This window comes from Trichechus manatus, unplaced genomic scaffold, assembly GCF_000243295.1.
Source record: "Trichechus manatus latirostris isolate Lorelei unplaced genomic scaffold, TriManLat1.0 scaffold00239, whole genome shotgun sequence".
In the NCBI taxonomy this organism is placed as follows: domain Eukaryota; kingdom Metazoa; phylum Chordata; class Mammalia; order Sirenia; family Trichechidae; genus Trichechus; species Trichechus manatus.
In genome coordinates this window covers 1,736,556-1,759,791 of record NW_004444175.1, presented here as the reverse complement: position 1 = coordinate 1,759,791, position 23,236 = coordinate 1,736,556, and the positions used below count along the sequence as shown (strand labels likewise).

Below are 23,236 nucleotides of genomic sequence, written 5' to 3'. Positions count from 1 at the left end.
TTGTATTAAGAGTTAAAAAAACAAAAATAAAAACAAAAACCCATTGCCTTCCAGTCGATTCTGACTTACAGCAACCGTATAGGACTGGGTAGAACTGCCCCATGGGGTTTCCGAGGCTGTAATCTTTATGGAAGCAGACTGCCACAGGTTTCTCCTGCGGAGCGGCTGGTAGGTTCGAACTACTGACCTTTCAATTAGCAGCCAAGTGTTTAATCAACGGCGCCACCAAAGCTTCTTGTTTTAAGAGTACAACTTCACAATTACAAACAATTGTTCATGTAACTCCAAAAAGATGTTATAAGAGGAGTATTTCATTTTTGGGATAAGGAAATTATGATACAGAATGTTTTCATATTATCTTACTCTTCACAATTACATGTAGAATCGTAAGATTCCCTGTTATTCAATACCTGTTCTTGTTATTCAAAATATTCAATATCCATAGCCTGGCTTTTGGAGACTGGCTCATAGCAATTTTCTAGCAGAGCCTTAGACTAGGAAGTTCCAAGCAACAAGTACTTTCCATTGCAGTCTTAGCTAGCTGACTCTTGAATCCTCCCATGTCTTACAGAAAAAGCAATGAGTCTTTTGTAAACTGCTCCCAGGAGAGTGATGGTGAGTATCACTATCCCACACACAAGGCTGAATGCCCATCGTGGTCCCCAGTAGGTATACACTTGGCTGATGAACACAGGTCCGAGAATCCGAGCTCCGCTTCCAGAAGCTGTTAACCAGCCCATGTACACACCCTGTGCGGGGAAGAATGGGGGACAGGCAGATTGATATTCAGGGTTATTTACTAAACAAAGACAATGCTGCTATTACCAAACTATGACAAATTCACAAGAATCACTTTCTCTGTATTTCACTCAGCCAAAGTTCCTTACTTAGACTATTTTAAAGTGAATGAGTATCTCTTTGAATAAAACCAAACCAAACCCGCTGCCATCGAGTTGATTCCGACTCATAGCAAACCTATAGGACAGAGTAGAACTACCCCATAGGGTGTCAAAGGAGTGGCTGGCGGATTCCAACTGCCGACCTTTTGGTTAGCAGCTGAGCTCCTAACCACTGTGCCACCAGGGCTCCATCTCTGATTAGGCATAGGAAAATGTCTTGAAGGGTACAAAAGAAGTTAACAGTGGTTGATTTTGGTGTGGTGAAGCTAGGAGGAGCCTTCATTTTGTGCTACAAATGTTTCTAAACTATTTAAATTTTGTTACAACCATCACGTATTGCTCTTGTAATTGATATGCTTTTATTCTTAATTTGGAATAACTGAAAATACAATCTTTTAGATTAAAAACAAGCCCAAAATAATTTCCAAAATGTTTTATCCATTATTTATAGTTTCAAAACACAATAAAAAAAATTTTTTTCTTTGCCTTATTTTAATAAACACTAATTCCTGTCCTAAAAAATAAGACTATCAGTTTAATTATTATATTTTATTTTATTATGCTTTAGGTGAAAGTTTACAGTGCAGATTATTTTCTCATTAAAAAATTTATACACAAATTTTTTTGTGACATTCATTGCAATCCCTGCAATGTGTCAGCATTCCCCCCCTTTCCCTTTACACCCCAGGTTCCCTGTAACCATTCGTCAAGTTTTCCTGTCCTTTCCTGCCTTCTCATCTTTGCTTTTGTGCAAGTGTTGCCCATTTGGTCTCATATACTTGACTGAACTAATAAGAAGCACGTTTCTCATGTGTCTTATTGTTTGTTTATAGGCCTGTCTAATCTTTGGCTGAAAGGTAGATTTAAGGAGGGGCATCAGTTCTGAGATAGCAGGGTGTCTGGGGGCCATAGTCTCGGGTGTTCATCCAGTCTCTGTCAGACCAGTAAGTCTGGTCTTTTTTGTGAATTTGAATTTTGTTCTACATTTTTCTCCTGCTCTGTCCAGGACCCTCTATTGTGATCCCTGTCAGAGCAGTTGGTGGTGGTAGCCAGGCACCATCTAGCTCTTATGGGCTCAGGCTGGTGGAGGCTGTGGTTCATGTGGTCCATTAGTACTTTGGATTAATACTTCCCTGTGTCTTTGGTTTTCTTCATTCTTCTTTGCTCTGGACAGGATGGGACCAATAGATGTATCTTAGATGGTCACTTGTAAGCTTTTAAGACCCCAGACACTACTCACCAAAGTAGAATGTAGAGCATTTTCTTTATGAACTATGTTATGCCAATTGACGTAAATGTCTCCCGAGACCAGGTCCCTAGCCCTTGGCCCCAGTAGCTCGGTCCCTCAAGGTGTCTGGATGTGTCTAGGAAGCTTCTGTGGCTTTGCCTTGGTCAGGTTGTGCTGACTTCCCCTATATTGTGTGTTGTCTTTCCCTTCCACCAAAGTTAACACTTGTCTACTATCTAGTTAGTGATTTCTCTTCCCCTCCACATCCCTCCTTCATAACCATCAAAGATGGTTTTTTTCTGTGTATAAACCTTTTCTTGGGTTTTTATAATAGTGGTCTCATACAGTATTTGTCCTTTTGTGATTGACTTTTTTCACTCAGCATAATGACCTCCAGATTTATCCATGTTGTGAGATGTTTTGCAGATTCATCATTGTTCTTTATTGTTGCATAGCATTTCAGTGTGTGCATGTACCAAAATTTGTGTATCCATTCATCTGTTAATGGGCACTTAGGTTGTTTCCATCTTTTTGCTGCTGGGAATAAGGCTGCAATGAACGTGGGTGTGCACATGTCTATCTGTGTGACAGCTCTATTTTTCTAGGATATATTCCCAGGTAACAGTTTAATTTTTAAAGAGGAAGGTAATATTTTCATTTTGTGGACGTTTAAGTAACTGCTACTAAAAAAAGAGAAGCAAAATCTGGAAATAACCTAAATGTTCGTTAAATAGGAGAATGACTGAATAAATGATAGTGCGTATGTAAAATAAAATACAATGTCTCCATTAAAAATAATTCTCTAAAATAAAGTTAAATGTCATGGGAAAATATTCACAACATAAAATAGTATCCATGATGTAATCCTATTTTTGTGTTAAAAACACACACCTAGTCAGATAGGAATAGATAAAACTGGAATTGGAAAAATAATGTTAGTAGAAGTCTGTGTGATATTTTTCTTCATTTTGCTTCTATATTTTTTCTAATTTTTATATAATGAATATAAAATTTTTATAATAATTATTTTAAAATATACATACTGCTATAAGCTTTTAAGATTGTTGTGTTTTCCTCTCTTGGTAATTGCCCCTCGGGTCTGATGAAATACAAATGTGGCTATCAATTTTGGTTCCATAAAGAGTGAGTTTCAGAAATTTATGTTTCTGATATTTTTCTGAGAAAATTATTTTCAACTGATAATCTCTGAGTTCAAGACATCTTTGAGCTCTACCTTACAGTACTGTTTGTTAAATTTCAGCATATAAGTCCTGTAAATGCTTTATAAAAGCTGTGGATTTTTAAAAATTTAAAATGCTAAATATAATAAAAATCTGTATGTTAACTTGTTTAAAAATAGAAAATGCTGGCAAAACATGTGAGTTCTTACAAACATATTTCACATAATTGCAATGTCAGGGTAATTGACTCACCTGAGGTTTTGGTCCCAGAATTTTTGAATATAATGTATAGGACATAACATTGCAGGCTGGATAACCTATTCCAACTAGGAGAGCTGATGTGAGGAACTGGGCCAGATGGATCACAGGGGTGTAGAGGCACCAGGCTTGTTCAACTGGGCAGCCAGTTGGTTCTTCATAGTGATCTTCTCTTGAAGACTTCCAGAAATTAATAATAATTTCCCCAAATGTAGCACTAGGGATTGAATTATTATGTAAATCTGCAAAAACAAAATTAGTAGAGTACATTACTTGTTGATTTTAGACGGATAACAGGGGCTTACATTATAGAATTATATATGGCTATACCTTCCCACTGTATTTTGGGAAACTGATTTCCCCAGGGCAACAAGATAAAGAAGCCAACCCATACAATGGTGAGTCCTCCCAGCAGAACAGCACGCTCGCCAATCCTGTTAAAGAACAGAAACTGTAACTGAAAAATGAAATATTACAGCATAGTCTATAGTTAGATTTTATAATTAAAAAAACTATAAATACGATCTTGATATTTTTGGTAACAAATCAATTAATATGAGTGCTAAATATAGTTTCCCACTACAAAGAACCAGAAATACTCTGAAAAATGACTAATTTTCAGGTGTGGGACAGAAAATGTATAAGATGAACCTGGACATCTTGTCATATCAGAGACCAAAGAAGCTATCAGTGACTACTAGGTCATGACAAAAGGACTCAAGCCAATTTGAAAAGACTGGCCAAAATGCAGCAATGTGACACTGAAAAAGAATAACTGCAATAGATCGAAACACATGAAAATGTTATAATCTATGAATTCATACTATAGTAAAATAAAATGCTCACTGGTCACTTTCAGAAGATACCAGGGAACCAACTTGTGATTTTAAAAACCAGCTGGTAAAAGGAAATAATCCAGCATTTTAATTTATCCTGCTTTTCCTATGCACATAGGATAACGAAATACTTGGTGAGGGGAAGGTTTTCGTTACAGAAAGTAGTCCAGCAAATAAAGGAATGATAGAATGAGAATACTAGCATTTTGCACTCTATAATGAATTAATGGATCTAGGGAATGATCAATAGCCACTTATATCATAAAAAGAGGTAAGCAAAATGTATTTCTCCTATGTAACCATATAGCACCATATTCTTGCTCAAAAAATTAAAAAAAGAAAATCGAACCCAAATCTCATCAAGCTTTTAGATCTAAGTACCAATTTTCAAGAAATATAGTGAACAGAGGAAAATGTTTTTTAAAACACCACAGTGATACACCATCAAGATTCAAAATGTGGGAAACAGGAAAATGTAGGATGACTAACATTCCATCTTAGTTTCTTCAATTTGTAAGGAGAGAGAGGAGAGAAAGCTATAGATTAAAAGGGTCTTAAGAAACTTAAGATCCTGAATTAAGCAAGCAAACTGTGAAACAATATAAAACAAACAAACAAACAGAATTGAGACAGTGGGGAAAATGTGAACACTGCCTGGATATTTGATGATATTAAGAAATCACTGTTAAATTTTTTAGGTGTGATAATGTTGTCATCATTACCTTTTAGAGATACAAACTGAAATATTTATGGAAAATATGAAATATCTGGATCGGCTTCAAAATAATCCAGGTGCAGGGGAAAGTGAATGTGGAGTAGATGGAGGTATAGATGAAGCAAAATTTTCTAACGGTTTATAATTGCTGAAGCTGGGTAATGGATATCAGAAGCTCAGTATATGGTGCTCTCTATACCTCTGTATATGTTGGGAATTTTCCTTAATAAAAAGTAAAGCAAAACCAAAGGCTTCTCATCACCATCAGAATACCTACAAGGCTCTACATTTTTCCAGCCTGATCTACCATTCTCATTCCACTCCAGCCAAAAGGGCCTTCCTGCTTGTTCCTTAAGTACAAAAGCTCAGTCTCAAAGGACTCTGCAATACCCTCCATCAGGGGAGGGGGCAGAGTTCCAGGCCATTGCCTGGCTGTTCTCTGACGTCATTGAGTTCTCTGCTTAAATGTAACTTCCTCAGACATTCTTTCCTGGACCAGTCTATCTAACATAACACTTCCCCACCCCACGCACCCTAGGCTTGTCACTCTGTTCTCTTCCTCTGCTCTAACCTTTATAGCATATCACATTTGGATTTTTTTTAATTGGCTTCCCCCCGCCCCACTAGAATATAATCTCTTTGAAGGTAAGGAATTAGACATTCTGTGAGAATGTGTATCAGCAGGTATCTGATAATTACTTATGTAGCAAGATGTATTTACTATTACTTAACTTTGAATATTTATATCTATATTTGTATCTTCTACTTGTCATAAGAGCAGGAATCTTTGTAGTATCCCTTATAGCACTTAACCATATACATTATCTCAATATTTGTTGATTGATTTATAAAATTTTATTAAAATATTTTAACAATAATTAAATCTCACAGGGACTGTCTAAATTTATCAACTAATGTCCCAAACTATATGATAGGTGGGCTCCAAACTATATGATTGAACCTGTTTATACAAGCATTTCCCCCAAAGTGTGTTCCTTATGGTTGTACTTTTATAAAATGTTTCTTTAAAAAGTGTTCTGTAGTCAAATAACTATGAGAAATGGTAGACACTATATTTGCCATGATGGTGATATAGTATGTATACTGAAGACTTGAAAGTTCTAGAGCAATAAGTTCAGTCATTTTAACCAGAATTTCTAAACCGAATTAACCACTGAATCTTTTTGTTGTTTAACATCTGTTACCATATAGCAGAAAAATGTTTTGTGAAATACATTTTTAAAAATACATTCAGAAAAACATAATATATAAAAGCTACATTACAAAAAAAACCAAATCAAATCCATTGCTATCGAGTCGATTCCGACTCATAGCAACTCTATAGGACAGAGTAGAACTGCCCCATAGGGTTTCCAAGGAGCATCTGGTGGATTCCAACTGCTGATCTTTTCCCTTTTGGTTTGCAGCCTGAGCTCCAAAAGATACATTAGGAGACAATTATTTTGTTTGTAAGATATTTTTGCTTTACCAAAGAATACACAGTAGAATATCTTTAAATATCATGCTCCCTTAATACATTTTAAATCTATGTGCAAACTTTCAAGGACTACAACTAATATATAATGACAAAAAAGTTTTTTAAATTATTTTACTAGCACACTCATTTACATTCTTAACTCTGTTTATATTTCACTTTTAAAAAAATGGACTTGAAAGGAAACCAAAAATACATGACTCACTTTTTGGAAAGTAATTTAACCCCCATGAAAATAAGAACTGCCTCAATTCCAAGAGCTGCAAGTATTATTCCACCATATAAAACAGCTTGTTCTCTAGTCCAGGCATACATATCCATTGTTAATGGAGTAACGATGCTAAGGAAAACAAAAAAGAAATAATGCTATACTTATTTTTATTTGGATCAGTCACTGCTACTTAAAGTTGAAATATAAGCTTTAATTATGATACCTACACATTCAAGCATTTGCATCCCTTTTAACAATGACACCAGACCTATATAAGCAAAATTGGAACACATTTTAAGCACATTTTGTTGTTACATATACTCGTTGCCGGCAAGTTAATCCCAACTCAAAGCAACCCCATAGGACACAGCAGAACTGCCCCATAGGATTTCCAAGGCTATAATCTTTATAGAAGCAGACTGCCACATCTTTCTCCCGCTGAGTGGTGGGTGGGTTCAGCCTATTGCTTTAACCACTGCCACCGGGGCTCCTTGTTGTTACAGATACAAGCTACTAAAGTTGCCTATTTGTGTTTCTATTTTTCATATTTAATTATATAGTCACATTGCAGAAGGTGTAAAAATAGAAAAAGAAAACAAATCAATCATAACTCTTACCATTCTACATAACTAATTATGGTTATATTTTGGTTTATATTAGATTCTTTTCAATGAAATAATGTTACTATAGTTACATTACTAGACTATTTTTTTCTCTTCCTCAGTCTTTTCCATCCCTACTTTGAATATGTATATTGTTCTCCCTACCTCTGAATGTCTCTCTTTATGTGGCAGGGAGTTATATAGCTTATAGATAATTAAATTATGGCACCAATTAAAGTTTAAAATTGTATTTATCATAAAACTCAGATAAAAGGGGAAAAGACTAGTGAAACAGATTCCTTTATGAGGATAAGACACTAAGATTATGTCTACAGAATTAACTATATTCAAGTTAAAAACCACAAAATTTATATACGCTTTTTACATCATGACCAGAAAAATATGACTTGCATAAGGTTTTCAATAACATCTACATGCCTGAATAATACTGCATTAAGAAATACAGGTAATACATAATCTGATTTAGATAAAGACAGAATAAAACTTACGTTTCAAAAAGCGCAAAGATAAATAGAACCACAAAAAATAAAATATTAGTGGCCACAACAGCAACTTGATCAATATTTCCTTGGGGGATCTGAACTTCATCTGTATTTGCTATAAGTAAACAGAAGAAAAATTAAATTACCCACATATCTAATTTGCCTTATGATACTATAATAATATAGAAATTATATTTAGCAAATTCTATGAATAAATATTTAAGATAGTTTTTAGGCTTCAAAGCAGTTTAAAAGTAACAAAAAATATAAATGACAAAAATAATTTTTAAATGGCATTAAAAAGTAAATTGAATTTTCTTCCCAGAAGATATGTTTCAATTCTGTTAACTACAGCATATACTCAGATTTTTTCCCCCTTTCTGTTTGGTGTATCTGAATTCAAAATAAGAATGTATTTGATACAAGTACTACAGCCTCCACCAGACTGAGTCCAACACAACTAGATGGTGCCCGGCTACCACCACCCACTGCTCTGACAGGGATCACAATAGAAGGTCCCGGACAGAGCTGGAGATAAATGTAGAACAAAATTCTAACTCACAAAAAAAAAAAAAAAAAAAGACCAGACTTACTGGTCTGACAGAGACAGGAGAAACCCTGAGAGTATGGTCTCCAGACCCCTTTTTTAGCTCAGTGATGAAGTCAGTCCTGAGGTTCACCCTTCAGCCAAAAATAGACAGACTCGTAAAACAAAACGAGATTAAATGGGCACACCAGCTTAGGGGCAAGGATGAGAAGGCAGGAGGGGCCAGGAAAGCTGGTAACAGATAACCCAAGGTTAAGAAGGGGAGAGTGGTGACATGTCGTGGGGTTGGCAACCAATGTCACAAAACAATATGTGTACTAATTGTTTAATGAGAAGCTAGTTTGTTCTGTAAACCTTCATCTAAGTACAATAAAGAAAAACAAGAACGTATTTTATAAATTTCTATAATAAAGTCATCTCAAACTAAACACATTTGCTTAAAATTTCAGTTGCAGATTTTTTCTTCCTTACCTAAACCTTAAATTTACAAGGATTGCATGAAGACCTCAACTAGTTTATAAACTCAGTTCTACATTCATTTCAATTGATATTTTGAATTTCAATTTGATATTTTCAATTTCATTGCTATATAAAATCAGTAAAAAAATTAGTAAAAATCAGTAAAAAATTAGTAAAAATTATTATCATTTATACTTTTACAAAGAAATAGCCAGGATTTGATGGTGGTTTTACACAAAGTAAGTGTATTGACTTGTCATCTTGAACTATGTAGTTAAGCTACACACTCAATATAAGCTCTTCTTGGTATAACTGAGAAGAGTGTGAGGCCATATACACACATCCACTCATATACATTCACCATGCTATTTTGTAATTTATCTACTTTTTCAGAGTAAACCAGATAGTTATACAAGACTGTGTTCATTTATACTACTTTTAAGTGTGTGTGTGTGTGTGTGTGTTGCGGGGGGGGGGGAGTATGTTGAGAATAATGGAGGACCAGATACAAATTTAAATATTCATGGGCTACTGTACTTTTAAAAAAAATTGTGGTAAAATATATCTAATATAAAATTTGCTATTTTAACCATTTTAAGTGTACAAGTCAGTAGCATTAATTACAATCACAATGTTGTATAACCATCACCACTATTTCCAAAACCCTTTCATCACTCCAAACAGAAACCTTGTAACCATTAAGCAGCAACTCCCTACTCCCCCCTCTCCATAATCTCTAACCTACATTCTCTATCTATGAATTTGCCTATTCTAGGTAACTCATACAAGTGGATCATATAATAGTTGCCCCTTTGTGTCTGCCATCTTTCACTTAACATAATGTTTTCAAGATTCATCCCTGTTGTATATATCAGAATTTCATTCCTTTTTAGGGCTGAATAATATTCTATTATATGTATTACCACATTTTGTTTATTCATTCATCTGTTGATGGACACTTGGGTTGTTTCCACCTTTTGGCTATTGTGACTAATGTGGCTATGAACATTGGTGCACAAGGATCTGTTTGAGTCCCTGCTTTCAAGTCTTTTGGGTATATACCTAGGAGTGGAATTGCTGGGTCATATGATAATTCTATGTTTAACTTTTTGAGGAATTGCCCAACTAGCGCACTTTTTAAACTGCAATCAGCAAACAAATTCTTACTTAAGCACACATGACATGATAGTCTGTGCCACTGGCAAAAATATAAAAGTTAAAAACCACGGTCGTTGTCCTCAAGCAGTATACGCTAATTGTACTTAGGTTGCCCTGTGGTGATTTCATTTGTCTTCTGTGATTTTGGGGAAATTTTCCTATCTAGCTGCTTACCTTTGAATATCTAACAACTCTATTATCATGAATCAATGATCCATCATCCAGACTGCTTCTATGTATATCAAATACTTACAAAAATGTAGAGGAAAGAAAACAAAAGGAAAAAAACGGTAGAAAGGTACATTTGCATCATTTGATAGAACTCTACATTCTTCACAATACTGATATTTATTTTCAGAAGAAGTTTTAAATTAAAGTTTCTACTTATGTTAAACCATCAAAGGACGACTTGATTATAGGAATTAATCAGTTTAAGTACGCCCTTCCCTGGAGGTGAAAGAACTACAGTTAAACAACTTGGGAGGTATTTTTTCAATTATTTTACAGGATAATTATTACCACTTACAAAGCATTCAAAGGTAAGTTTGCGTGTTCCTAATATGAGACCACTCATAGCTAGAGGAACTTCATTGAAAAAGCTTTTGTTACATTACATCAACTCTTTAAAACTCGTAACAACGGGAAACATTTAAGCATTTACCCTGCCTTTTTTAGGAGAAACTGTAGCTCATCTCCAGGTGCTGAGGGACAGCTCTTCTTTATAGAAGACGCCAGCTAATAAATGTGGAAGAACTGTCAGAATTAGAAAAATCACAATTTGCAACTCCAATGAAATAACTCATTCAGAAAGAGTCATCAGTTGATATTAAAACCACAAGGTGAAAGCTGGCTATTTGCATGATGCTGAAACATCACTCCACAGCTTTGCACGCTATTGCAAAGGGGAAAGCAAAGTGTTACAGTGGAGAGATGTGGTTGTCACTCATCCAAGCGATCTAACTCACCATCAGTAATAATGGTGTCAACATGACATCAGATGCCTCGATATATATACAGCATAACCTAAAAAGTACTCTTGCCAGAAATGTTTGACCTGACTCAGATCAGGCATAGAGATCTAACTTCCAGGTTAAGGGACAGGGAATAGAGGAACAAGTTAAACAACACTATGAGGCAACAACCAGAGAAATATAAAATGTGAGACATTCTATAAGGCACCTGGCCTGTTCTCTTAAAAAAGGTAATGTCACCATAAAACTGTTCTAGATTAAAAGAAACTAAAGAGATATAACAACCAAATGCAACACAAAAAGTCTGATACGATCAGAGCTAAAAAAAAAAAAAAGCTATAAAAGAAATTTTTAATAAACAAGTAGGAAAATTTGAATATGATCTGTACATTAGATATTATTAAGGAATTATTGTTTATTTTATGAGGGTTCCGGAGATGTATCCTTATTGTTAGGCAATGCATACTGTTATTTAGGGCTGAAGTATGATGCCAGCAATTTACTTTCAAATGGTTCAACAAAAAGACAGACAGATAGATGACAGACAAATACAAAGACTGACAGTTAAATAACACAGATGGATTACTAAATGTTAGCAGTTATTGAATCTAAGTGGTAGGTATAGGGCTTTCCCTTATACAGTTCATTCAACTTTTCTATATGTTTGAGTTTTTGTACGTTGGAGAGGCAATTTTTTAAATGTCTTTGTGTTTACTGGCCATTCCTCTTTATTCTTATCCTCACATAGCTTCTTACCCCAGTAATTTACTTTTCCCAAATTTTGCACTTTGGGGGGCAGTAAGGGCCCGGCCCTGCAGATGAATATGCAGAAATAAAAATCTGCTCTCTCTCATCTTTATATACAGCCATTATCAAGCTTATTATCACTGGAGACTCAAACATCCAAATCTAGTTTGAAAACTGAGATGAACTAAGCATTTCTTCTTCAATTCTTAAAGGGAATTTGAAACTGGGTAAGAAATTACACCTTCCTAAAGCACATTAAGTTTCTGTAATTTTTTCTGTAATAGTGCCTGTCTTTCTATCTCAGGACTCCTAAGAAGGACTTCCTTCTCCAATAATAAGTGGGATTTCAAAATAGTCTGCTATACTTGGAGGAATTAAGCACCTTGAACATTCAGCATAGGGTTGTGACCTCCCCTTCTAACGGAATCTAAAGGGATCTAGTCACATTTGTCCAATCTCTTCCCTGGGGCTAGACCCTGGTCTTGTGGGCTTTGTATTTTTTTTTTTTTTTTAATATTTTATTGTGCTTTAGGTAAAGGTTTACAGAGCAAAATAGTTTTCCATTCAACAATCTGTACACAGAGTGTTCTAAGACATTGGTCACAGTCCCCTCAATGTATCAGCTCTCTTCCTATTTCTGCCCTGGGTTCCCTGTTACCTTTCGTCTGGTCTTCCTACCTATTCCTGCCTTCTCGTCTTCACTTTTGGGCAGATTTTGCCCTTTTGGTCTCTATTAAATGTTCCAAGGTGCTTGTTCCTCTCAGGTGTTACTGTTTATTTTGTAGGCCTCCCTATTGCTTTGCTGAAAGTTGGTCTCCAGGAATGGCTTCAGTTCCAGGTTAGAAGGGTGTCTTAGGGCCATAGTCTCAGGGGTTCCTCCAGTCTCTGTAAGACCAGTAAGTCTGGTCTTTTTATGGATTTGATTTTTGTTCTACATTTTTCTCCCACTCTGCCCAGGACCCTCTATTGTGATGCTGGTCATAGCAGTCAGTAGCGGTAGCCATGCACCAGGTAGTTGTTCTGGTCTCGGGGTCATGTAGGCTGTGATTCATGTGGTCCATCAGCTAATCACTAATTAAAAACACCAAACTCATTGCCATCGAGTCAGTTCCGACTCACAGCAACCCTATAGGGTTTCCAAGGAGTGGATGGTGGATTCAAACTGCCAACCTTTTGGTTAGCAACTGTAGCTCTTAACCACTACACCACCAGGCTCCAATTACTAATTATTAATTACTACCCATTAATTACTAATTACTCCCTTGAGTCTTCAGTTTTCTCCACTCCCCTTTGCTACGGCTGGGATGAGACAAATTGTATCTTAAATGGCTGCTCGTAAGCTTTTAAGACCCCAGATGCTACTCACTAAAGTAGGATGTAGAACATTGTCTTTATGAACCATGTTATGCCAGTCGACATAGATGTCCCTGACCTTGTATTGTTTTGGATTGTTGTTGTTGGTGGTGTATGCTTTCAAGCTCAATCACCATCTAAAAGCCAGTCTTTATGCCTTTGAATCAAATATAAACATTATCCTAAGTCACAATGGAGCTTGCTTGACATATGGTTACTTTCCTACAACCTCAACCCAAGACTGGCTTCTGTAGGGATGCTCAGAAATGATGCATCCTAGACTGTGGGGACTGACTATGTATCCTAATTATAAGAATTTTAAGACTACATATAAGAAAAGACTACAAAATACTTTGTAATTAGGAATTATAATTCTATCCTATGATAATACCTATAAACTTTATCTTTAAAATTAAGCAGTTATGGAAATTTTTATCAGATGCATTTTATCTTAAACTGAAATTTTAAAATGATTTGTTTTATAAAGTTAGTTTGAAGCACCTAGAAAACTCATGAAAGAAAATAGATCTCTTCTCTCTAAACTAACTCATTTGTACTTTAGAACAGTACCGTTCAATAGAACCTCTGAGATGATGGAAATGTTCTTTATTTGCACTGTCTAATACAGGAGTCACTAGCCACATACAGCTTCTGAGCGTTGAGATGTGGCTAGTGTGACTGAAGAAATAAATTTTTAAATGTGGCTTAATTTAAAATTAAAATAGCCACATGTAACTAGTGGCTAGAACACAGGTACAGATTCTTGCCACTCAAAGTGTTTTGCAGACCAGCAGCATCAGTATCATGTGGCAGTTTGTTAGAAATGCAGATTCTCAGAATCTCACCAGAGTTGCCAGATTTAGCAAATAAAAACATAAGAAACCAAGTTAAATTTGAATTTTAGATAAACAATAATAATTTTGGGTATAAGCATGTCCCATGCCATATTTGAAATTTAAGTATGAATATGTTCCATGCAATATTTGAAATTTAAGTATAAGATTGTCCCATGCACATCCAAGACTCTAATCACAGTGCCACTAGTGAATGGGCAGGACTGAGTTAGGAAGGCCCAGACCAACAGAAAAATCTGTAAGTGAGAGTACATGCAGCTGAGCAAGCAAGTAGGTAGGATAAAGAAGAAACGCTCTCAGGATGCCTGTGTGGTCTACTGCAACTGGCCTGGTGGAATGTAAGAGATGGATGTGAGCATTCAGATCCCGAAACAGGCATGGAAGAGACACCACAGAGTCGAGGGACACCAGCTCTACAAGCAGCTGACAACCAGGCCAGCAGTGTGGGCGATTCCTCCCCTTGGGCTGGGCTCATTGCGGAGCAAAAGGAAGTACTGGGGGATTCTACCGGTGAGATGGGACCCCTGGGATATCATCTTCCAGTACTTAACTTCAGAGAAGGAAATGCTGGGCGCTTGGCCAGCCATGACTTTGGGGAACAGAGCCTGCGAAAATGCTGAGAAATGGTAGGCAGAACTCAAATGCCAGAGATGCAGAAAGGCAAAGTGGTTCAGGAGAGACGGGAGGTTTTAGTGCATGGAATTCCGACCTGCCGAATAACACAGGATTCCAACCTTCTTCTAAGGACCACACATTTAAACCAGGAACGCTGTGTGTGCACAGCATGGGCTAGGAGGAAGAGCACTGGAACAGGAGTCAGGAACCTAGATTCAATTCTGGCTTTACCACCCTCACTGGCTTAGTGGCCCGAGGCCATCTGCTCTGAGAGCATCTGTAATGGGGATAATAATACTTATCTTCCCAGGTGGCGAAGATAAACGAAAGCAACACAGATTCTGCAAACCTGGGAGGTGGAGCCCTAAGAATAAGATACTAGGTGCTTTGCATATTAACTTCCAACCCCGAGAGACAGGTAGAAGCACATATTACTCTCCCACACAGAGCGGCAGACACACACACACACACACAGACACAGAATGAGGACTGAATTTAAGTTATCTAGAATAAGCACAAAAGAGAGCTCCAAACTGAATGTGTCAGGAAGACTTGGATGGGGAGGGAAAAATATTAAAAATAAGAATGAATATACATCATGCTTATAAACATGTACACAAAACATAAAGATTGAAGGGCATACAGTGAAACGGACCAGTTGCTATGCAGCAGATTGGAACTATGTAAAAGGCTTTTCTTTGTAATAAGTTTAACGCTGTTGTATTAAACACTTTTTTATAAAAAAAAAAAAAAGATTGTCCCATGCAATATGTAGGACATACTTATACTAAAAAAAAAATTATTTGTTGTTTGTTTGAAATTCAAATTTTACCTGGGTAGGAAATATTTATACCAAAAAATTAATTCGAACTTAACTAATCATCCGGCATTTTATCTGGCAACCCTACTTAAGCTTCAACTGAGACCTACTGAGGCCAAAGCTGTATTTTTAACAAGGTCCCCAGGTGATTCCTAAGCACATTAAAGTTTAAGAAGCACTGATCTGTATATTGTTATACTGTTCCAACTTCTAAACGATTTTGCTTCTTACAAATCTTCCCTTTCTCAGCACCCCAACTTCACCCTCTTTACTTGCTCATTCCCTTACTTGATGAGTCCTTTAAGTTAGCATCCTATTTCTCACCTTTTAAAAAGTAGTTTATTCCCACTGCTGGTACTTCCTCATCATTGATTCTTCTTCTTCTTTTTTTTCTTGTAACCTTCTATTTTGAAAGATTTCAAACATAACCGCATGTACCCATTCTCTAGATTTAGTAGTTATAAATATTTGCTATACTTGATTCATCTACCCCTTCCTTACTTTCTCTTATTTTCTCTTTGTAGTATTATATCAGGGATTTGCTGTAATATTGTAAAGCAAATCCTTGACATAACCATTTCATCCCTAAGTACTTCAGCATGTATCTCTAAATAATATTTTCTTACACAACCACAATACCATTATCACACCTAACAAAATTAACAATAACTCCCTCTTTTCTTCCCCACTGCCGTCAATTCCAACTCATAGTGACCCCATAGGGTTTCCAAGGCTATAAATCTCTATGGAAGCTGACTGCCACATTTTTCTTCATGGAGCTGCTGGTGGTTTCAAATCGCTGACCTTTTGGTTAGCCAGTTGATCACTTAACCACTGTGCAGCCAGGGGTCCTAATAACTTCCTAATATCATCTAAAACTTAGTCTGTATTCGAATGTCCCCCTGTCTCAAAAATACCTTACTACAGTTGACTTATTCAAATCAAGACCTAAACAATATCCACTCACTGCCTTTATCTCTTACAATCTATAAATGTCTCCTCTCCCTACTGTTATGGATTAAATTGTGTTTCCCTCAAAAAACGTGTTGAAATCCTAACTCCTATACTTGTAAATATGACCCTGTTTGGAAATAAGGGGTTTCTTTTGTTATGTTAAAGAGGTCATATTAGTGTGGGTAGATACTAAACCTAATGACTTCTGAGTTAGGAAAAGACCAGAATCCAGACTAGACACAGCAACAGACACACAGGAGAAGAGAAATACCATGTGAGGATCATCTACAAAGCAGGGAACACCAAGGAAACAAGAAATGCCCAACGCTACCAACAGGGAAAAAAGCAACACGGCCAAAACCCTGATTTGGATTTTTAGCCTCCTGAATTATGAGAAAATAAATTTATCTTTTTTAAAGCCACCCACTTGTGGTATTTCTGTTATGGTAGCACTAGGTAACTAAGATACCTCCCTTTTTTTCATGTCCTTAAAGAAACCACATCAGCTGTCCTGTAGAATGAGCCTTGCTCTTCATGGTGCTATTTAACCTCTTCCTCTACTCCCCATATTCACTGAAAATTGGAAATTAGATCTAAAGGTTTGAATAGACTTAGGTCCAGCATTTTTGGCATGAATATTTCACATATGGTGATGTGTACTTCCTATTGCATCACACTGAGGCACATAATGTCTGGCTACCTACTTTAGTGATGTTAAGATTGAAGAATCCTGATCAAAAGGGGGGAAATGCAGAACAGAATTTAAAATTATGATGGACTCCAGACTTCCTAGAACCATGAAGGCTGAATGAACTCCAGAACTATTGCCCTGAGATACTCTTTAACCCTTAAACCAAAAATATCCCCTGAAGTCTTCTTAAAATCAATATTTAGCTTAACTAGTAAAAAATGTCTGCCTTGAGCATTACTCTCTTTTAGGAACTATTTATATGGGATCAAAGTGACAAGAGCAACTCAAAAGATTAGATAGGAACTTGAGGGGGAGTGATTTTATGTTAATGGGGGAGTAACAACTCAGAAAAGGAGGGTGAGAACGGTTGCACAACTGGAAGAATATAATCAATGTCACTGATTGTACATATAGAAAACAGTTGAATTGGTATATGCTGTGCTGTGTATATTCTCTCCAACAACAACAAAATAAAATTAACAAAAAAAAAAAGATTGATCAGTGAGTTCAGGTATTATCAGGATGATTTCTCCATTATACAGTTTCCCATTAACGTTCACGAGATAATTTTGCTGCCTAGATCGATTATCTTATTAGAAATTATAAAATTATTTTCTAGTTCTAAGATTTTTTGGCTGGAATTCTTCTATAAAAAAGAACTTTCCCTCATCAACTATTTGGTTACCCTGAAATATAATTCATATAGGAAAAACAGAAGAAATGTTTGATAATTCCTCGTTATTTAAATTGATTTTCAGAATAATATATGCCCTAGAAACCTCCATGGGTGACCAATAAGTTTTTTTGTTTGCTCTCTTTTTAGGATATTGTTTCTAACTCATAGATACGTTCCAAAAGTTTCCATTAATTGTAGTCATTCAGTACTCAAATTGTCCCATCTTAGCCGGTGGAAGCCCTTTCAACCTGGCTTGTGTCCTCTTGACACAACTCCATTTTTCCTGAATATCTTTTTTGCCTTCTTGCATAACAAGATGTACCAGGCTCATCTGTGTACATTTACTGAATGTACAAAGACCTGAAATAAGCCATTTCTCCATGATGCTATGATTCCCTTTACTAGGAAATAGTATTCTATGACTACAATCTGAGTATTAGTGGTAGTCTTTATTACTAGTTTTCAAAGCTTTAAAACTTTTCAGTGGTCAGCGCTAGAAAATACATATTTTTAAAAAGAAAAAAGTCATAAATTTAGACTGATATTTTCATTTCAAACTTTATATTACAGAGTTTAAATTTAACTTTTCATTTTATATTTGATTCTCTTTTCTCTTACACTGAAAATCTTGGTTGCTGACAATGTTAATTACTTATTTCTTTTACCCTATAATATATCTTAAAATTTTTCAAAATAACAATATCAATATTACCACTAAAAATAAGATTACTAAGTTTTAAATTCCTTTGGCACTCTTTCTGTGTTTAGACTATATCCTACTAAGAATGTATAGTCCAAATAATCGTCATTTGAAATAGTCCTTTTCTCTGTGAAGTTTGTTGTCAACACCCCTTATCTATGTAAATCTCATCCAGCTGTCACTATTCAGCTGAAATTACTATCCTAGGGTCACTGATGGCCTTTTCACCAATGTCCCCAAATCTGTCAGCCATTCAACATCTTCATTTTCTTGGACCTGTATGTATCATTGAACCTGCCAATGTATTTATTCCTTGAGCCTGGCTTGGCTAATACTGCATTATTCTGGTTCTCCTATCTCCTGATAATACTCTAGACTCAAAACCTGGCACCCATCTTCAACAACTCCCTGTAATCCTTAATAGTCTCTATCTAATCTGTCAAGAATCTTGATTTTTCCTTCAGAAAATTATACTTATCCCTTTTCCATACTCAGTTGCTGCCCTCGTTCAGGTTTTCACACATCCAGATTAGCCTCGTATCAAATCTCACCATTGTCGTGACTCTCCTCTGTTTAAAAAGTTACTATAGCTCCTCACCACTTTGTCCTCTACCCCACTACATTTAACTTTCCTTCTACTATTTTTGCTGTGAGAATTAAATAAAATATCTATGGAAGTACCTGTTAAAGTAACACTGTCTTTTCTACAACTTTACGAACTCCATGAGGGTAAGGCCTGAGTTGCAATCTCTTGTATAGGGAGATGCTCCCCAAGAAGGACATAATTAGTACTTTAACAGTGGTTTATTTGGTAAAATATACCTATTTCCCAAATTGGGTACCAATTTATGAGTCAAAGAGAGATCTAGAGGATACAAATGTACATCTGTAAAGTGTATCAAAAGAATAAAAGTATAGGAGAGAAACCATACCTTTTCCCATGATGAAGGGATCAAAGAACTGCTTGAAAGACACATTTGGTTGCAAAGTTACTGAAATCATTCCAAAGATCTTAAGAGGTTTAAAATATTGGCTCTTTGAAAACAAGACAGGATGACATTTAACAGTGTTTTTAGCCTTGCCAACTGTGAACACCAAATAACTGATATGGGTATGCCTTTAAAAAAATTTTTTAAAAAATCAATTTAGGTAACTTTTAACTTTGAAGATCTTTCCCAATCACCCATTATATTTTCTTCAGAAGCAAAATCCAAGTAAATGCTAAACAGACAGAATCATTAGAAACATCTTCATAATGTTATGATAATTTAGTCAAATAGGTTAATAGTACCTTCTTCAAAATTAATGCTTTTACATTGTCGTCCTGAGTCATCCACACGATGTTCTCTTAAAAAGAAAAACATGAAACATTTAACTGTATTTCAATTAACATTACTGCTTTCTCATTCCTTATTTTCAGTGTTATAGTGTATCTATATTATAGTTCATGTAGATTAACATAAATTATTCTATAAACCCATTTGTCTATAAGCATTATACCTATGAAAGGCTTAGTATAATAAAGAAATGGCCTACATTTATTACTAGCATTCTATTTTTTCGTATTCTGATATAATTTTACTAGCTTCTGAGTAATAAAATTATTATCAGTGAAATATAATAAAAAGACAGAAGTTATAATTCTTATCACATTATCATATACATTTTTAAAATATTCATCTAAAAGCATACATGATCTACCTTAGTAACGTGCTTTCCAGTCATTTCAAACATTAGTTATAAATGCTTTTGAACTCTTGGATAAAGCACTCTGAAGAAACATAAGGTAACAAAACTTTTTTGGTAGTTTTAGAAAATTCTTTCTACCGTATAAAAGATAAGAGATGTACATTAAAAGTAACTTATTTAAGGCTGATACTGATCCATTAGTCTACTTAAAATGCTGTTTTCATGCCATTGCCCTGCTTAGAAACCTATAGTTAGTAAATCAAGTCTAAATCTCAAATCTTCAAAGACCTTCATATGTTCTCATTCATCAGATTGTCTATTATTTTAGTTGTAAGTACTACATTATATGATTAAAAATACTAGCACAACTATAGATATCAAAAACCAAGTAAAGACTTCATAGGGATAATTATCATCCAACAATGATAATACTCATTTAACTTCATAATTTACAAAAGTAATTTTACTGTTTGTCTAATTACCTTAATATAGTAAGGATCAGAATAATATTTAAAACCCCCAGGCAGGCACCAAGTAAAACTGGTGCTGTGTACATGTTTATCTGCAGATCAACGGCATCCCATGTCACGCCTTTTTCACCAATGAGTGCAAAACAAGTCTGAAAAACTTAGTAAAATGAAATATATACAGATGAATTATTATACATGAGGCAGGCTAGAAAAAATGTGAAAGAAGTTTACCATAGAATTAGAAATAGCATTATGGAATCATCCATCTACACCATACATTTTTAACAGGGGCAGAATAGCGCTAAGGGGAGGTAGTTGGTTCTTGGGGGGCAAAGGGGGTAGAATGAAAAACAATTACTCCCTTTATAAAGCACAGCTTTACATACAGTACATAAAAGATACACAGAGTATCTATGGTAGTAAAATTTCATGGTGTGGGATAATTAGGAAACAAATGTCTAAAAAGTCTCCCTAGGAGGGCAGTGATGCAAGAAAGGTTAGAAACACTCATCTACATGCATTCACAAAGATTTCTACCCTAAATAACTTGTCAACATTTCATTTTTTAAAAAAACAACTCCATAGCAAATTTAAATTATACAATTTCTTCCATAAATCAATTAGAAAAGATTAATCAATTTCATTATATGAAAGTATATGTCATCTAAATTATAGATATTTGATGTCATTTTTAAATTCGAATCTGTGGTAAAACTCAGATTAGAAGAGTATTGGTTTGCTGTCCTGTCTTCGATTCTGTATCTAGCTCTGCCAATAATTTGTATATAACCTCAGTTGAGATTAAGTAAGAGATAGCACCTGAAGCACTTAGAACAGTACCTAGTGCATAGTAAGCACTCAGTAAATGTTAGTGCTTGTTGACATGGTTATTTTTATTGGGAAAGTCATATAATCTCTTTTGGCCTACATTTACTCATATATGATGCAAAATGTTTAAATGAGATCACTTTTTAAAAGTCTTTTAGGTGATTAAAATATTTACTGAGAATCTAAGTCTATGCCAAGTATTGTACTAGGTACTAGGGGTAGAGAAGTAAGTAAAAAAGACTTAAACCATGTTCTTGTCTATTTTACAATATGGTGGTAAGGTTCAATTATTCTGCATTTGTGCCTATTCCAGAATACTAAACTGAAATGTTAGATTTTAGTGAATAACAAACTAGATTCCCTTCTATTGAGTCTTTTCTTGGTTGAACAGAAGGAAGCAGTAAAAACTGGCAGGGGATGGGAGGGAGGGTTAATGATGAAATTAACTGAATTAGATTCATACTGATGATATTCATAACTGCAATATTTGAGGCATAGACCAACTGTAAAAATTACGTCTAGTTTCTAAATTTATTCCAGACATAAAAATATTACTGATTTCCTACTCAATTTAGCAGAAAATAACTTAGCCTTTGGGAAGTATTAAATCTCATAACATCTTTTTATACAAAAAAAAGTACGCATTGGAAGAAGACCTTAGAGAAGTCTTAAAGGTATGGACAAAGGGCAAAAAGATAAAGAGCCTTCTATAACTTCAACCCTTCAGACTAAAGATTTTTATCACTAATAAACAAGGAAAAAGAAAGTAAACTCTTGCATAGTGGCAAGCTAAATGATTGTTTGACAGAACACGTACTTTGGAGTCGGACAAGATAGGTCTCAACTACCTTGGACAATTTACTTAAGTTCTCTATGCCCTGGTGTCTTCATTTGTAAAATGTGACTGGTAGCACTTAATTTAGAGAACTGTTGTCAAGCTTAAAAGAGTTAAGACATATAAAAAGTCGAACCTAAATGCTAGATCCCAAAATATTAGTTTCCCTCATTTTCCCTTTACTGATAAAGTGTTATAATTAGATTTCATTTAATATTTGAATCTTGAAAGTTTCCCCAGTTCAAATTCAAGTAATGACACGTGCAGAATACCTACCTGGACCAAGAATAAAACCTAATGCTTGACATGCACTTGTGTTTGCCATGGCACTTGTTCTTTCCTGAAGAGAAGTAGCACCAGCAATATACGATCTAACAACTGCCACATTTCCTACGAAAACACACAACAGTTCAAAGTAACAGAAAATATCCTTTGGTTTACAACAATCAATTTAATTTGACTTTATATGGAAGTATAAATATTGGTTGATGATACAATCACTGCTTCTTCTTTATGAACATAAAAAGCACTTAGGATCATTTTAATGAGCAAATGCATCAATTACTGTAACATATTACTTTTAGTAATATGAAAACACAGTTCAAGATGTGGATGAATGAAGAAATGGCATTAGAGGAATGACAATCTTTTTTTGATCATTAAATACTAAGAAAGCACGGAGTGAATGGCACACTATTACTGCTACAACTATTTTTAAATGAAAAGTGTCACAAACTCTGTATGCATACAACTGTAATATAAGAAAAAAAAAATCCACTAACAATTTAATGGAAAAAATTTATTGAGCAGCTATTATGTTTAAGAGACTGCCAGGGGCCATAGACTATTAAAAAAGTATCCTAAATTGTCTCTAATTGCAAAAAGTTTACCATCTAGTTAGTGAGAAAGGATGAAAAACTGTGTAGGACAGTACATAAGCA

The 23,236-nt window shown here is 35.2% G+C and overlaps 1 protein-coding gene across 1 annotated transcript in view; it reads right to left on the bottom strand.

Moving 5' to 3' along the window:
- Positions 1 to 327: 327 nt before the first annotated feature.
- The window catches only part of MFSD8 (major facilitator superfamily domain containing 8), a 72,823-nt gene continuing 49,914 nt past the window's right edge, over positions 328 to 23,236 (bottom strand). Inside the window, exons 5-12 of the mRNA XM_004389276.3 lie at positions 22,572 to 22,685; positions 20,645 to 20,789; positions 19,765 to 19,820; positions 7,935 to 8,043; positions 6,818 to 6,952; positions 3,897 to 4,000; positions 3,561 to 3,808; positions 328 to 749 (exon numbers count right to left, since the gene is read on the bottom strand). Of these exons, the coding sequence (XP_004389333.2) occupies positions 534 to 749; positions 3,561 to 3,808; positions 3,897 to 4,000; positions 6,818 to 6,952; positions 7,935 to 8,043; positions 19,765 to 19,820; positions 20,645 to 20,789; positions 22,572 to 22,685 (1,127 nt within the window). The 3' untranslated portion in view covers positions 328 to 533. The remainder of the gene's footprint in view (positions 750 to 3,560; positions 3,809 to 3,896; positions 4,001 to 6,817; positions 6,953 to 7,934; positions 8,044 to 19,764; positions 19,821 to 20,644; positions 20,790 to 22,571; positions 22,686 to 23,236) is intronic.